This window comes from Xenopus tropicalis, chromosome 2 (genome assembly GCF_000004195.4).
Source record: "Xenopus tropicalis strain Nigerian chromosome 2, UCB_Xtro_10.0, whole genome shotgun sequence".
Lineage (NCBI taxonomy): Eukaryota > Metazoa > Chordata > Amphibia > Anura > Pipidae > Xenopus > Xenopus tropicalis.
The window spans coordinates 62,536,870-62,554,659 of NC_030678.2; the positions used below are offsets into that span (position 1 = coordinate 62,536,870).

Genomic DNA, 17,790 nt, shown 5'->3' on the forward strand with positions numbered 1-17,790 from the left:
CTGCTAATTATCTACGTCACTAGGACCAAACATGAAGTAGCTTCAGTTTCCCTGATTAGGTAGCAGTACGCACAATGCAGATACAATTAATTCAGCTAGCCAGTGTTTGTGTGCCTTTTAAGTATGCTGTTAACCTAGTATGGAAAGAAATGACTTTACTGCCAAGAAGTAGCACTTAATATTCTGCCCATAGTAGTAAACAAAAGGGCTGGTGTGGCTGTATGTGTGTGCTGAAGGGGCAAGAAGGAGTGACTGTGTCATGAATTTCTGGGGCCATACTATGTCATAAAATGCTGGGGTTGCTTTGTGCCATCTAAAGCTGACACAACAACATGTTGTGTCTGGCCTGTAATTTTACCTCTTCCTGTCTGCAGACATATTTCTCCATCCATGTGGGCATGCTATAAAATCTGATAAAGATAAATCACACAGACCACCACTCCTTTGATGATGCCAATTGTGCCAAATGCCTGCTTTTCCAAACCAGCTGCCAATACTTTACTTGTTCTAAATACATTAAATATGATTACTGTTTTTAAAGGAATAAAAAATAACTTACTTTTCCATATGCAGCTTTTAAAACCCTGATTGTGTATTCTGTCTTTTTCATCTCATTACACTAGAGAAATTAAAGAGCAGTGTATTAAAAATGTGATTTTTAAATAAATGCGGATCTGTTCATACAGATACTTACGCATGTAATCGAGAAAGGGCCGCACTGCAGTGCTTCAGAGCCTAACTCCACCCAGTAGCGCTCACACTTTTTCTGTTGCAGACGTGGAAACAGAATACCTGTTACTATTATCATCCTATTTTATGTTTGGTTAAATGGTACACATCAATAAAAGCAAACAAACAGAAACTCAAACATAAACTAAGTTATCTACATATTTATTGCATAAACATACTTGCTTTCATTTAAGGGATTTTTTAAAATCATATTGAAACCTACACATATTGGGCAGAACACGAAACTCTTGCAGATAGTGCCCAGATGAGGACTGCAAAGTATCAGTGTCAACAAATGAGCTAGCATACCACTCACAATATAGAAATTTAACTGACAAATCACATAGAAATTGTAATTTTACCACCCCTTTTGCATTAACTACAATTAACATTTATTTTTTGTAAATGTAATCATGAGCAAATATTTCTTATTTTAAACATGATTTAAAATAATTTGGCCTTTTATGACATGCAGTTTAGCAGTTGGTATATATGCCAAAGCTAACATCTATTATAAAGACTAAAGTCAGTCCAACAAAAAATGTTCTAATATTATATGTACTTCAAAGCTCCACTAATTTGACCTTGTAATGAACAAAGACAATTGGAGAAGAGCAATTAAGCAGTCAGCTTTACAGTGTTCCTTTAAGCTAGCAGTTTGTTTGAGAGATCTCAGTTACTGTATGCAAAATAAATATTCAGATATTTATTTTTTGGTTTTTTTTGTGCAATCTGGACATGATTAGGCAGTTTTTGAATACCAAGATTCTATTGCATAGTTACTGAGTTTTCATTTTTTTGGCTGTGTATGTAATTGAAGGTGCAAAGTTTGCTACAGGTCTGATCAGCAGGTAGAATTTATTGGCTACCTGTTTAAGGGCTCGTATATAAGAGCATTCCTTCTGCATTCCCCTGCAGTGTATCCCCCATACTCCACTGCAGAGGAGCTTAGGAAGGAATGCATTCCATACTTTCATATGTGCCTATCCTCACACTGGTGCATGTAAGCACCAAACACAGGAGGAACACAACATGCTATGCAGAAACAAATGGTTGTCAACATAATTAATTGCTATGGGTTACTGCCACCTTAAAAGAAGGCAGCAGGGGCTGTGCCCAAGTACACTGTCAGCATGACCTTTTAATGTATTAATGCAATACAGTGTAGATCCCCCTGGCTTCAAATTATTGTAACATATACTCAAGGGTATTTTGAGCTCTGGTTGTCATACACTTTGTTGTCAGTAACTTTCCCTATTATGTCATATGGCTGTGACCAACAGGGGATAGCTATTAATGCTAAAAAAAAGACCTTTTGCATTCATAACAACATAGAGCTCAATGAAAACAATAACGCTTTGCTGTATAGTCTTGTGAAAATTATTATTAATTTGTTAATAAAATGGAACTAATAATGATAATATTAATACATATTTATACAGCACCTGCTATTATGCAGCACTGTATATTAGGAAGGTATTTACATCAAACATACAACATTGCACACAAATACTAATTGATACAGGAGGTAAAGCGCCAAGAACATTGCTTATGAATCAATTTTGTGTTTGTATAATATTATCAAACCTACCCAGGGGATCACTAACTTAAAATGATTTGGAGGGTGTAGCCTGTATGCTTAAAACCCAGTGTTCTCCACCCAAGCATAGCTTGTAAAGAAAATGAAAGAAAAGACAAAAATAGTGTACAAAGAAGGGGCATTAACTAAATGGGAAATATTTCATATTATTTTTGTTTGATTTAGCTTGGGGGTCTGGGAGCACAGGAGAAGTAAACAAGCTAGATGATTCTATCAGAAAATATGAAATGGGCATTTTATCTTTCTATATACTGCTGGGCTTGGTTTGAAACATTAGGGGTTACAGTAAAAAACAACTCAAGTGATATTTATTAAAAACATTAGAAAATCAAGTTATAATAACATTTTATTCTTACATGCTATGTAATACTTAATATATAGCCTACAAATGTTGCATAAAGATTTTGATTATGCAATAGTTTAAACTCACCTTTCCCATTTCAAACTCCATGCAAGCAATGACAACAACCTAAACATAGAACAGATCTGATCATAATAAAATCGATTTACGCAGATTCTAAGAATTGTTATATGTCATATAAGGAAAACTTCTCAACAGCTAGATACAAATGGGCAAAACGGAAACAAAATAGGACAGGCTGCAGACCCAGGAACAGTGAGGGGTGGTTGAACTGGGTAGAAGGTACTGGTTCTACACATCTTGCATGCAGTTTCCAGCTAGCTACTACTTGGAGCAAAAACCAATAAAGACAATAAAGGGGCTGAGAGGGTTTTGACAGGCTCTCATAATCAGTATACTTTCTGCAATATCAGCATTCTACTGCTAGGAAGACAGGAACAAGTAATAAAATATGTAAAATTTGAAGGAACAATGGGATGTGTGTGGACTGTGAATTGGTCTTGGCCTGAGAATCCTCCTAGCAAGCTGTCACTAAAGAATGAGTAAAAGGGAATAAGCCAGAATACATAATCAGGAACACTTTAGACTAGGAAAGGTTTTGGGCCTAAGCTTTCCAACATATTTCAACTGGGAGGAGAACTAAAGCCAGGCTAAATAGGCAGGAACAGCAAAGGCTAAATGCCTCACTGACAACACGCTACCACTATGGTGAGAATCTAAGTCATGCTGAATGCCCTGGAACCTCATAATGCATGGCTTTATTCTTTAGTAATAAAGAAGGAATATTCTTCTTCTTACATTCTTGCTATATGCCTATTTTTGGTTTAACGTATCGGATTGTATTCAAATTTCAAAGCAGAGACATTAGCATAAAAATGTTACCTCAATTTTGTATTCCCAAATCATTCTCCAGAAGTCAACAAGAGTGTTTGGAAGAGGTCCTTGAGTAGCAATATAGGCCCTGGGGTAGTAGACACCCTGCAATACATACATTCAAGGGAAGTTAATTTGGTTGTTCTGAATTCAGCAATATAGCCATTATATTTTAAAGGCAAATTATTAAAGATAAATTAAAGATGAAAAATAAAATGTATTATTACCTCTAGTCATAAACAGGTGTACACCTAAAACACTTAAAATATTTTTAAGAGGGAAATTTAGTCTTAATTCAAAATTGTGTAACTCAGTTTGAATTGGTAATCCTAGTAAGATGCTTCTAATCATGAGGTGACCAATAATGTCTCCATTTAGTCAGGCTGACACTGACCTAATTGCCCATTCATGGGAGGATTTATGGCATCTGGGAGGGGCAATTCTCCATGTTAGCCCATAGCAAGTAGATGGACAATGGACAAATGTGATAGTATAATGTGCTGCAGGTTTGCTATATGAGACTTTTATATATTATATTGTTTACAGTTTACTGGCAACAGTTGTATAGGTGTTCTATAATTTAGGCGATTCCACTTTTCCACTATAGAGACCAACAGCAAAAATACCATGTTTTTGTCACTGATTAAAAAGTAATGGTAGCAAAACACTGACAAATCTTCTATGGCTGTAGCCTAAACAAGCTTTTCGATTTAAGGGTAATTAATTTAACCACTTGCCTTGTGACACTTGCTCTGATCCTGCATGTACAGCTAGTATCAGCCTGTAAGGAACTATTGGGACTTTTGGCAATTACTCATTCTGTTCCCTTTAAAAGGACCTTGCTGGATCATTTTGCAAATTTTGCTAATTTTGTTAATCTGTATCCTGTGTTGTTCCTGACCTTGTTAGGGCTCTGGCACACGAGAAGATTAGTCGCCCGCGACAAAACTCCCTGTTCGCGGGCGACTAATCTCCCCGGATTGCCATCCCACCGGCGAAAATGAAAATCGCCGGTGGGATGGCATACGCTGCGGCGCGATTTGACTGAAATCGCGCAATTTTCCTCTCGAGGCAAATTGCGCGATTTCAGTCAAATCGCGCCACCGCGTATGCCATACCACCGGCGATTTACATTTTCACCGGTGGGATGGCAATCCGGGGAGATTAGTCGCCTGAGACACGGGCGACTAATCTCCCCGTGTGCCAGAGCCCTTATGCAAAGTGCTGTTCCTGAGTTCTTGGTAATCTGTGTTCCTGTACCTTGAGTTTCTACCATTAGATCTCCCATTAACCCAGCCATAATTCGAGCACACCAGCTGCAGTTTAAGAACAATTACCTTGATAAAGTTGGCATTAATATAATCTGTATCTTCATCTGATGTGATCAATGACAGTTCCACGCGACTGTGTTCAACTGTAAAAATAAACTTCAGGTAAGCTTCAAAACTTAAATTTAAATATTATTTTTGGATGTTGAAGTAATATGTAAAAGAGTCAGTATTCTACACACGTATATTTACTAAGCCCACTGATCTAAAATCAATTGCTTTCATATGATAGTTTTCACCCCTCTGCAGGCAAGAGGCCCATACCTATCAGGCAGTTTTCTGAAGTTTGTGGGATAGGAAATGATCCTGGTATTCAACAAGAGGATCTCAAGAAAATGTAAATTAAACTGGCACATAGGGGTTACCCAAGTACTTCAGAATAATATACAACAGGTTCAAAAGAAAAGAGTAATTAACAAACAAAGAGATTGTAAAGGAAATGGACAACTTCTCAATATCATGCCCACAGCAATCATTTTCATATGATTCTTACATCATGGAGAGGAGACACCATAGGTAGCAAATTGGTACATACCGAAGTACCACCTATACCTAGGAAGTTATGCTTCCTGGGACCACCAAGTGAGGGTATGTTCTGGTGTAGGGGTTGTTTACAGTGCTGCTTTGTCATGGTGGTCTTGGATTTCAATAATCTGGTTATGGAAAGGTTCTTTAAGATTGATGGACACAATACATGTGACACAAACTTTGTAATTTAAGTGTTGGTTCGTCCATGCAATTTGATCTATGTGAGAGAGACCACACAGAAAATGTGAAAGAGGTTCTCCCAACATAAGTCAACCATTAACACTGGTATTAGAACTCTCCAGTGTCACAGCACTGTCTAGAGATGGGTTATACATCAGAGGACATAAAATTTCAGATGATACAACACATTCCACCTATGAAAAAGGAAGAGGATGATATTTAGTCCTTTAAAGGAAAACTTTACCCCCAAACAATGTAGGTCTCTATAAAAATATATTGCATAAACAAGCTCATATTTAAACCACAGTCAAATGTAAAAGGACTTGGAAAGCAACACAAGCATCATTAAAGTTAATGGAGCTGCCAAATAAGGGCTAAGATTGGCTATTAGATAGCCTGTATGCACACTGTCAGCTTACAGGAGGCTTTATTTGGTAGTAAATCTTGTTTTATTCAACCAAAACTTGCCACCAAGTCAGTAATTCAAAAGTAATTACCTGCTTGGGGACACTGAGCGCAACATCCCAGGGGTTGGGAAGCAACATGTTGCTCAAGAGCCACTGGTTGGGGATCACTGATCTAAATAAACCATTTTCATAAAAATATACCTCTTTAGTACTATGTGCTGTTGGATACTACTAAATAGAAAACTGCCATTTTAAGAATTAAAGGGAAACGAAAGGCAAAATCACTTGGGGGTGCCAAAATGTTAGGCACCCCCAAGTGACTTTAACCGCTTACCTCGTACCCCGGGCTGGTGCCCCTGTTAGGAGAAAACAGCACCAGCCCGGGGCACCTGGAGCGGATCGCTTCCTTCTTCCGGCTTCCATTGCTGGAATGCCAGCAGTGGGCGCATGCGCAGTAGAGTGAAAAGCCGACTTTAATGTTTAAGTTCGGCCTTTCACTCTACTGCGCGTATGCGCGCAGCGAATCAGGAAGAAGCAAGCGCCGGCAGCTACCCCGGGCTGGTGCTGTTCCCTCCTCACAGGGGCACCAGCCCGGGGTAAAAGGTAGGTGGTCAAAGTCACTTGGGGGTGCCTAACATTTTGGCACCCCCAAGTGACTTTGACTTTCTTTTTCCTTTAAGGGCCACCTTCTGGGATTATAGGATTCACAGTGCATACAAACAAGCCAAGGCACATATACATGCTAGGCCAGCGGGTAATGACAAAGGAGGCTTCAGCTCAAAACAAAGTATTCTTACAAGTACTGGTTATGTCAGAACCAGTTAATAGTTTATACTTAACTTATACTTAAAAAGAAGCCAATGTCATACTTACAGGGAAGTATATCTTTATACCGATTCTTCTTAAAGTTTTCAGGTTTTTCTGCAGATTTGGTAGAATAGTTGTTGTCGGCTTTGTGCTTTGCAGACTGTCTTTTTAGATTCTACCACCAGAATATGAAGAGAGTATATTTATATACATAGATAGTAACTCAATTTTGCATTTTCTATAACTACTGTGCATAGGATTCATTTATTGATTACTGCACATCATTGCAGTGGCCTATAGCAATTCACTTGCTGGTTACGCAATGAGAATAAATGTTTGATAAATTGTGATTGGTTATAGAACTTTTGCAGTCTGCGCTAATGTAAGTAACTGAGCACAAGTAATTGATGTTGCTTTGCATGCTTTATTAGAAATCTTATTAGGCAAAGTAATTATTGTAGGACTTTACCCTCCTTCCTTAAATATAAAAATGTTTCTAGCAATACCCTTAGATCACTTAGGGGCAGATGTATAAAAAGGTGGGTTTAGCCTCATCCACTTCCTAGTCATTTCTATGGGATTTTTAAAAGTGTATTTATCAAGTGGTGAACGCTTTATAAATACACTTACTTAAACACACAAAAATCCCATACAAATAAATAGAAAGTGGGTGAGTTTTTCTGTGGTAAAATCTAAACTTGCATTTTGATAAATCATCCCCTTAGTGTTAATATAATAATACTACTTAACTCATCTCCTCATCTTGTCAGTTTAAGTTATGAGTATTAGTTTAAGCTTGTCAGATTAAGTTATGAGAATCATGATTCTGTCATGATTTTTATTGTGTACTTTTTATTTCTAAATTACAGTCTACATAGCAAATAACTCACCCACTTTCTGTTCATTTGTATTCGATTTTTAGAAGCGTATTTATCAATGAGTGCTATTCTAATACATACCATTTTTAGCAATACAGGCGTCAGGGAGCTGCTATCTTACTACCTTTCCATTATTCTGCTTATTGGCTGCTGGGGAGGGGTGGCTTTACTCCAATTTGCAGTGCAGCAGTAAAGTGTGACTGAAGTTTATTAGAGTCACATGTTTGTGGCACCCTGGGAAATGAAGAACTTTGGGATAAAAGCTATCTGTATGTGTGGGCTCTTGTTAAAGGTACTGAATATATACAATATTAAACAGAATATCAGTTCCACATATATAAATTCAAAATAAAAATTATAACATTTATTTGGTGAACATAAATAAATAATAAAGAAAGGAAAAACACCACTGCTGTTTGGTATGGTATGTTTTATTAAATGTCTATGTGCATTAAAGTGGACCTGTCACCCGGGCATAAAAAGCTGTATAATAAAAGTCCTTTTCAAATTAAACATGAAACCCAAATTCATTTTTTTATTAACACATCCATACCCATTATAAAAGCATTAAAAAATCCTAGCTGTCAATCAAATATTGCTTGCCCCACCTCTATGTCTTAGGCATAGAGGCGGGGCAGACAATAACTTTAGCTTTCCATTCAGCACTTCCTAGATGTCACTGCACATCTCACTTTTCCCCTCCCTCCTCCTCATCTAACTGTGTAGCCAGTACAAGGGCATGGGCATCGGGTCCCCCATTCTGGCACATAAACAAGATTTTGGCATGATACAAAGCTTGCCTTAATAACAGTGTCCGCAAAATGGTGCCTGCCTGCTTGCTGTGATTGAGTAATTCCAAGACGGAAAGAAACAAGATTTATATTATTTAAATAGAGTAAGTAAAGTTTATTTTGCTCAACTAACAATATAGAAAATAATTTGGACTTATTTCTTAGGGTGACAGGTCCGCTTTAAATGTTGCTGCACTCCTCACATTCCCCCTCCCTCCTCACCATCTAATTTTGTTACCAGTGCATAGGCATGAGCATCAGGTCCCCCCCAAACTGGCACAGAAATGAAATTTTGGCAAGATACAAAGCTTGCCTTAATAACAGTGTCCACAAAATGACGACTGTCTTCTTGCTGCAATTGTGAATTTTAAGGCTAAAGAAAATAAGATTAAAATAATTTTTATAGTGTAAGTGAAGTTTATTTTACTTGACAAACACAATAGAAAACAATTTGGAATTATAAACACCCAAACACAACCCTGTATGTATGATGAATACATATACAGAGAGAACATAAAATAATGTCTGTATATGTATTCACCACAATTAACAAAAGCACAAGAGGTTCAGTTCACTAGAGACTGGCCCCCAGCAACTATTGGGGTTTACTTGTTATGGAACAGTCCTTCCACTCACTAATGGAGTATGTTGCCATGGGTGAGTTAGTGTGCTGGAAAATTGCACACAACACCACGTTAAAATCATTTAATGCCCATTCCTTAAAACGTACCATTAAAAAAGCACCATGCCATAAAGTATGGTAATAACAAGCAAACATAAAGTATAGACATATTAAATAAAAAATAGCATTAATAATACAGGTATGGGATCCATTATCTGGAAACTGGTTATCCAGAAAGTTCCAATTATGAACACAGACTCCATTTTAAAATGTAATATTAAAAAAGTGCCTTGTACTTGATCCAAACTAAGATAGTTAATCCTTATTGGATTATTATTATAGGAACAATCCTATTGGGTTTCTTTAATGTTTAAATTATTTTTTAGTAACCTTAAAGCATGGAGATCCAAACAACGGAAAGATCCCTTATCCAGAAGACCCCAGGTCCCAAGCATTCTGGATAACAGGTCCCATACCTGTATTATGATATTTCTATCACTTAAATATACACATTTTTCAACTGACTCCAATTCATTATGTTTCATTTGATGTATATTTGTGTCATTGCTATTACCACACTTTAAAAAGATAAACAATGTAAAGCAGCTGGAAGTATAGATCTCTATAGTATACTTTGTAAAGCGTCTTGACACATTTATCTTAAGATATACTAGTTAATTCAGCTTGTATATTACAAATACAGATATATCTTTAGTAAACACATTTTCTTACTACATTTTGTAGTTTGCAATAGGAAACAGCACCTTCCCCTTTCTGCTGCTTTAAATAACCTCATGGCGTACAGTATTACTGTCTCAGATTTGGCTTCTTAGTTGTGTGAATCGCTGTAAACAATTCTACAAAATGAATAAGTATCTAGCTATGTCAAGCATTGCTATAACAAACTAACTAGAACCCACATTCTGTTTGATTAAAACAACAGACCACCCAAAAGTCTATCTTAACCTAATTTTCCACGTTTTCTGCCATGGATCTCTGGACTGTGGTGAAAATAGCAACCTGGCAGGCATTAAACATGCTTGCAACAATAACAAGGGCATGTAGGACATAAGAAATTCTATGGATGTTAGTGTTGGGAACTTCAGATCATAATGCATGCCTATAGTTAGTTTGCTTCTTTCCTATATAAAGCAGATTAGAAGCCAAGCATTATAATTAATATTTTGATTAAAAAGAATAGACTAAGCAGTTGAAAAGAGATACACTGCTTCTGTACATTTTTCATTTTTGTCTTTCCTGGCATCTTCCATTCCCGCATTTAAGTCCCATATGTTAGCCCTAAGTAAATACTGGTGGTCACATTTTTTTATAGACATGTATCCCCTTCATGACTACATATTATGACTACCTCAAAAACAATTCTTTTTATTAAGGCTAAAGAACTAGCAGACTTGTATACTGTTCACACAATTCAAAGGCAGATACAGTAACTAGTGGTTTTATTAATGGAAAGAAAAAAAACGAGTCATTATCTTTTAAAATCATTTAATATACTGTATATATATATGTTTATTTTTAGGGGCTATGGTACAAAGGTTGTTGGCTTCTCTTTGGGTAACTGAAGCTTCCTTGATGCTCTCTTCATGGAAAGCTGAGGTATTACCTGTGAGGAAAAGATTCCTGAACACAGATGGATTAGAAGGGAATATCTTTTATATGATCAAGAGTCTGCCAGCCCTAGTGCAGTGGCCAGATGAGGAGAATTTCACATGAGTAGCAGATATGGTTCATGTGTCAGAGAAAGGGGAACCCAAGACTTGAAGTAAAAGAACAAGACAAAATCAAAAATGTCTGTGAGTGTGAGGCGGGGGGGGGGATGTGACTGCACTGAGAACTGCGGATCATATTTTTCATATGCTGGTATGGAGGGTACGGGGGTACCTTGTTCATTTATAAAGGTCTCACAGAGCAGAATTATTTGCACAGTGAACATATTAACCCTGCCCTTGTTTATATTTATAAAGACTGGGCATTTAATGTGCAAACAATTGCCAATTTGTTATTCGCAGAGCGAAATATGGCATAATCGTAAATTGTAAATATTTATGCGCACACAACTGTGTTTGAATTACCCCACAACTTTGGTGGCATGAAAAATATTTGCTAAACTGATTTCGCAAATTGCGACTTTATATTCGCAAAGTGAAAATTGGCACTTTATACATGCGCTACAAATATGCACATTGGCCATGCTCATGCAAACCTTAACTTCATTTGCAAGCCATTTGTATGTATGTATATGTATAACTTTATTTATAAAGCGCCACAAGGGTACGCAGCGCTGTACAGTCTTACAGAATACAAAATTACACACAGGGAGGACAAGTGATATAATAAATAAATACAATAAATACATATATGTATATATATATATATATAAGTGCCATGTGGTATGAGACACAGTAGAAAGGAGGTCCCTGCCCCGTAGAGCTTACAATCATTTGTGAATTTTTATGCAAAATTCGCATTCTACAGTGCTTCGGAAAAAGATGGTCACAGCAGTGCAAAATTTAACCGTTTAGGGGAAAACTTGCACAAAAAAAACATATTCGCTGTGTTAATTTTATAAATGACCCCCCCTTGAGTTCATTCTATGCCCACCTTAAAAGCATGTCTTAGTAGATTTTATTTTGCTAAAATGTGGCCAACAATGTTGCTCTCCACAGTACTTTGGTCCCATATCCCCTTTTTTTATAGTTTTGTACTTAAGCACAGCTATTCTGACAGAAGAATGGACAAAAACCCACGTGACTGCAACACCCACACACCCTTCCCCTTAATGGTTGTCTGTGCCATTAAAAATAGGTTTTGGTCTGGGCAGTCTCTCTCTCTTTTAATAGGCCACAAACAGGGGAGGATTAAGCCTGTGGAACCAATGCTGTGCTCTTTGAAATCTCTCTCTCCTATAAAAGCTAATATTGGGAAAGGATTATGCTCTATGAATGCCCTGGTCTGAAAACACTTATCCCAAGAAATGCAGGAACTATGCAGGGATGCTATGAAAAATAAGGTAAATACCCACCATATGTGCTTTACCTTGACATGGTTTGGTGGCTTGCCAGTTTTGTGATCATAACTTTGTAACTTTAAATATTCCGTTTTGAAAATATATGCAATTGCATGGACACTAAATTACTAGTGAAACAGGGGACAGGGGAATATGCATCGATCAATCCCCTTCATTACAGTACTGCCCTATCTCCACAAGCTTCAATCTAATTCAGAGCTGAGACTTATGACACAATGTAAAGTTAAGAATGGCCAAAAACTGAGTTTAACCCAGTAGCCCCTCCTAACCTTTGGAGGAGAGGTTCCACTTGAAAAACAAAGTGAAATTTGGGTTGAATGCTTATTAGCTGTCCTGCACTGTAGCCCCTGCTAAATTCAGTTAAAGGTTATTTGATTTGTAAACATGACCCTTCTTTTTGAGACATCTGAGAACAGAAAGGAGCAGTGTTTATGTTGGCAAAGCAAGTGTAATATATTTTAACTATTTGCCACAGTGTGTTTAAAAGATGTTTCACTTGTTTTGTCAACTTTGTTCCTTCCTGTGCCAAATAGGTTCTAATTTTTAGTGCATGAGGGTTTCATAAAGAAAAGCAAAGTCTACAAATATTTAAGCCAGACATGCAAATATACTTCTGGCAGGTGAAACATATAAGCTACAAGGCTGATATTAATTAATTCAGATTCGTATTACATGACATGAGAGTATTTACTGTATTCTTACTCTCTAAAATATTACAGTTCCTTGGTGCTTCTCAGTAGCAGAAGTTCCATCTCTGACAGCATGCTCCCTACTAAAATCTTTTTTAAAGTTTATCAAAATTTGACAGACTAAGGGCCTTCACAGGTGAGGTGCTTTTTTGCCCATGGAAAATCTCCTCTCCCACGGGCGATAAAGTGCCCTAAAATACAAGCCTACCAGCATCTATTGGAATTTCCGAATGTAAAACACTTTACACGTGGGGATCCAGGGTAATCATACCAAAATGCTTTTTATTGCGCATGATTACTCAGGATTGCTGCATGTAAAGTACTTCCAAGAGTTTTGTGACCCACAGAAGAGGAGTTTTCTTGTGGGCAATACAGAGTACCATCTGTCATAGCCCTGATTACCCACACAGGTATGGGATCTCTTATCTTTGAAGAGGGGAAGAAGCACACCAGTGTGTCGGCAATGCCTTTAAATAATTTATTTGCTTTAAATGGGGATTGTCGAGTCACATAATTGAATGGCTGCTTGGGACTGTTTGGTATTGCAGCTGTGATGGGGTTAATGGGTCACATGATAGTGTCACATGGTCTGTTAAGGTATTTAATGAGTAAATTGTTCACTTGTGTGTATTGCACCTGAAGAAGGGGTCACCCCCGAAAGCTTGTGCTGTTTGTTCATTTCTGCAAATAAATTATTTAAAGGCATTGCCGACACACTGGTGTGCTTCTTCTCTGCAAAGATATATGGAAAAAGGCTTGGGAGCAGCCATGGAAGTCAAGCACCCTCTGAGAACATGTATGTAAGTGGTGTGCTGAAGATTTTTCTTTATGGGATCACTTATCCCATTAAACCCATTATCCAGAAAGCTCCAAATTATGGGAAGGCCATCTCCCATAGAGATTAATTTAGGCAAACAAAAAATTATTTTCTTTATCACAGTAAAAAAAAAAAAAAATTACCTTGTACTTGATTTAAAATAAGAGCTCAAAGAGACCGGAAATGACTACGGACATACTTCAAAATTCTTAGTGCAACTGTTCCCCATTTGTGGCAAAGCACTCAAACAGTTGTGATAATTTTGGTGAATTGAATGCAGTTGTGGTAGGCGCAGTGCAATTGTATCAAGAGCATTGCTCTTTTGCAACCGCAATAACGCTGGAATTCTGGGAAAAGATTGCATTGTGGGAATAAAACAAGTCAGTTGAGCTTAAAATTCATACAGTAATTCCTACAGTACCAGTGGTAGCTCCAGATTGCCCTCAGTGCATAGCAATTAATAAAATCTTTAATTTCCTAGCTTGTAGTAGAAATTGCTAACTGCTCATTGGATGCTATTGGCAACTGCACATTTACCTTCTGTGTTTGTAGGTGAGCTTTTATGTTTTAATGTAGTACAATGTACTAATATCTTATACCAGTATTCTTTAATTTAGCTGTCTTATAAAAAAATGGGGATCTTTCACACTATCATTATATAATTTACGTCTGTAGTATTATTGTTCTTTTAATACCTGTGTCCTAACTAATCTACATGGCGACTTTTTAGAAATTGATAGGTGGCAATTGGATGTGATCGATTTAGATGTTGCTAAAGGAATTTATACAGTTCCACACAGATGGCTGCCAATTAAATTAAGGAAAATTTGCCTGTTACATAATATTTTTACTTGAATAGAAAACTGTCTGAGGGATAGATTACAAAGAGTGGTGGTAGATGGAACATTTAACACTAATTGGAGTGTTGTTAGTGGCAGTGGCACTACTGCTATACAAGCAGATGAGTGGGCTGGGGTGGGCTATCAGGACAGGCTCTGTGTGTGCTGGGCTTCCTTGAACATTTTTTGTGGTGAAACACAGCCCAGCACTTGAGGTATCTGTCCCTAGCCTTTTTGCAGGACAAGGCAAATGTATTAAGCACCCCCATTGAATATAATCGCCAACCTCTGACAAGCCAAGGTGCTATTCCTGCTACACAACTCTGCTCCAGTGATGCTCCTTGGGTGTCCTGGACACACACATGCACAGTAGTTTAAAGATCAGGACTTTGGAGACATGAATTTTACCCTACTGCACAACTGTGTAACTCTAGGCACTGTCACTCTGTGGCTAATAAAGCAATTACAAACTCTGCATTCACTTGTAATAAAACAGAATTCTGCCTTTCTATATATCCTTGTAAGGCCTTACAGGAGAAGTGCAGTTTTGGGCCCCAGTCCTTAAAGAGTTCATCCCATGGAAATAAGAAACGTTTTGGACCATTTCTAATTTAATCAATTTAATCTTTACTAACCATGTCATGGCAGTCTGTCTCTAGTGCTTCTCTCTTCATGCAGAGGCCACACTTATATTTTGTTTGAGATGTTTAATACATCAGTGGGGTAGCCCTAGGGAGCACCCCAAATGTATTTAACCTAACTGCTACTTAAAATCTGACTCCAACTCCTACATATAAAGAGAATGACAAGGGAATGGTTGCCAAGAGACAGATAGTAAGGTGTACTTGAGTATTTTAGAAATGGTACAGAATTTTTAATTAGAGCTATAAAGTTTATGTGTTTTTTTTTGGAGAAAAGGTACCTGTGAGCAGACATGATTACTCTTTACAAGTACATAAGAGGACATTATAGACAGATAACAGAAATCTTTTTCTTTCCCCCTTAGAAAAAGGGATCTTTTTCCTTAGAAAAAGAAAATATGGGGGATATAGGGGATTAGATAAGTAATGTAAAAGAACTGGGCAAATACTGTTAAAGCAAAATTATTAATAGCATGCAAAGATAATGTTATGACTGATGTAAAAAAGTTTCATTTCTGGTGTCAGTACAGGTATCGGACCCCTTATCCGGAAACCCGTTATCCAGAAAGCTCCGAATTACGGAATGCCCGTCTCCCATAGACTCCATTTTAATCAAATAATTCAGAATTTTAAAACTGATTTGCTTTTTCTATGTAGAAATAAAACAAAACCTTGTAATTGATTCCAACTAAGATATAATTAATCCTTATTGGATGCAAAACAATCCTATTGGGTTTAATTAATGTTTTATTGATTTTTTAGTAGACTTAAGGTATGGAGATCCAAATTACGGAAAGACCCCTTATCCGGAATACCCTTGGTCCCGAGCATTCTGGATAGTGGGTCCTATACCTGTACCTCTTTAAAGCACATTTTGGTCAGTAACGATAACTGCATATTACTATCCATTTTGTATTTCCTAAACAGTTAAATAGTTCAGTACAACTAAATCTATCTGTGCACAATTGGAAAGTGTTTGTTTTTAAATTGGAAAACAGCTTGGACATGGTCAACACGTTCTGCCATGTGGCATAGATTAGGGAAGAAGTAGTAATCAGATTTATATTCTGTAATCTTGTCACTTCCTAAATGACCATGAATTTTGTGTAATTGTTGCACTGTAAGATTGACTTTCAGTTCCAGTAAAACTATTTACAACACTTCCTTCTCATAATTTGCATAGTGACTTTTCCCTCAGAAAATACTGTAATGATTTTAGATTTTTTTTTCCAGGTATTTTACAAGGATCACATTTCACAGTAGATAATTTCTTGTCATTCTTCTTTAACTGCAAAAATTAACAAACTGTTCTAAAATTTATCTCATAGGACCTGCTCCAAATGTTAAAGATTTAACCAAAAGAGATATCATCCCAAAACAGTGTCTATAAAATTATTCAGCCCCCTTTTTTAACAAAAACAGAATTTCTCTGCAAAAGGATAGAAATTGGTTACAATGAAAAACACAGAATGATTGCATAAGTATCCATTCCCTTTAATATGACCTTTCTAACTCATCCCTGGTGCAGCCAATTCTATTCCAAAGTTACATTTAGTTAAATGAAGATCACAAATGTAAAGTTAAGGGGTTATTAAGGGATTATAGTGTCTGGTAAGTCAATATTATTGCATAACCAACACTCCAAGCAACTCTGGGAAAACATGATTAAAACGATTCAGGGGATGTATACAAAAAAAATATCCAAGTCACTGAAGTCACTGTCCAAGTTACTGAATATACTATTTAAATATACCTTGAAGTCCACTTCAATTAATCATTAAGAAATAGAAAAAGCATTAACAGACCATCCACCAAAAGTGAGTGACCTTAAAGGAAGGAGACTAGCGAGGGAAGCCACTAAAAGACATATTGCAACTCTACAAGAAATCCTCATTGGATGAGGCTGGGGAGACTATGCATACATCAACTGTTGCCCAGCCTCCTTACTAGTCACAGTTTTATGGGAGAGTGACAAAAAATCAGCTATAAGCAGGTTCTATGGCCAATGAGACCAAAAGTGATTTTTTTTGGCTGACAAAGCCAAATACTACACATTGTCATAAATACTTCATTCCTACCATGATGCATGGTGACGGTAGTGTCTATGCTTCTATGCAGTAGGCCATAGAACACTTGTAAGGGTACGATGAATGCAGCAAATACTGCAAGGTCCTGCAGGAAAACCTGATGCAGTCTGCAAGAAACTTCATCCAAGGATCTTCCAGTGAGATGATGACCCCAAGTCAAAAATAAGCTAAAAAAAATGGCTGAGATCACAAGTCTAGATCTCAAGCAAAGTAACAGCAATAAAAAAGACATTTCCATTAAGTTACTGCTAGTTAAGCTTGTCGCCACCCCTAACCCCCCTTCCCTGTTTGGCCCCCACCTGTCTGGCTGCTGTGACTGCTTATCTTTGTGTAAGCTTTAAAAGGTATCAGTACTGACATTAACTGGCCCCCTGCATTGTTGCAGTATCAGCATTGTGCCACTGTATGTACTGCCTGCCCTATGCTACTGGTGTGTGCCATACTCTGTCTGCCCTATACTGCCTGTGTGTGACATACTCTGCCTGCCCTATGCTGCCTGTGTGTCATACTCTGCCTGTCCTTTGCTGCCTGTGTGTGCAATACTCTGCCTGCCCTATGCTGTCT

The 17,790-nt window shown here is 37.3% G+C and overlaps 1 protein-coding gene across 3 annotated transcripts in view; it reads right to left on the reverse strand.

Moving 5' to 3' along the window:
* The window catches only part of ptpn22 (protein tyrosine phosphatase non-receptor type 22), a 54,567-nt gene that overhangs the window by 29,149 nt on the left and 7,628 nt on the right, over positions 1-17,790 (reverse strand). For all 3 annotated transcript variants that reach the window (XM_031896816.1, XM_018091820.2, XM_031896815.1), the window contains exons 2-7: positions 6,880-6,988; positions 4,901-4,977; positions 3,573-3,668; positions 2,760-2,798; positions 695-766; positions 560-619 (exon numbers count right to left, since the gene is read on the reverse strand). In XM_031896816.1, the coding sequence (XP_031752676.1) occupies positions 560-619; positions 695-766; positions 2,760-2,798; positions 3,573-3,668; positions 4,901-4,977; positions 6,880-6,988 (453 nt within the window). The remainder of the gene's footprint in view (positions 1-559; positions 620-694; positions 767-2,759; positions 2,799-3,572; positions 3,669-4,900; positions 4,978-6,879; positions 6,989-17,790) is intronic.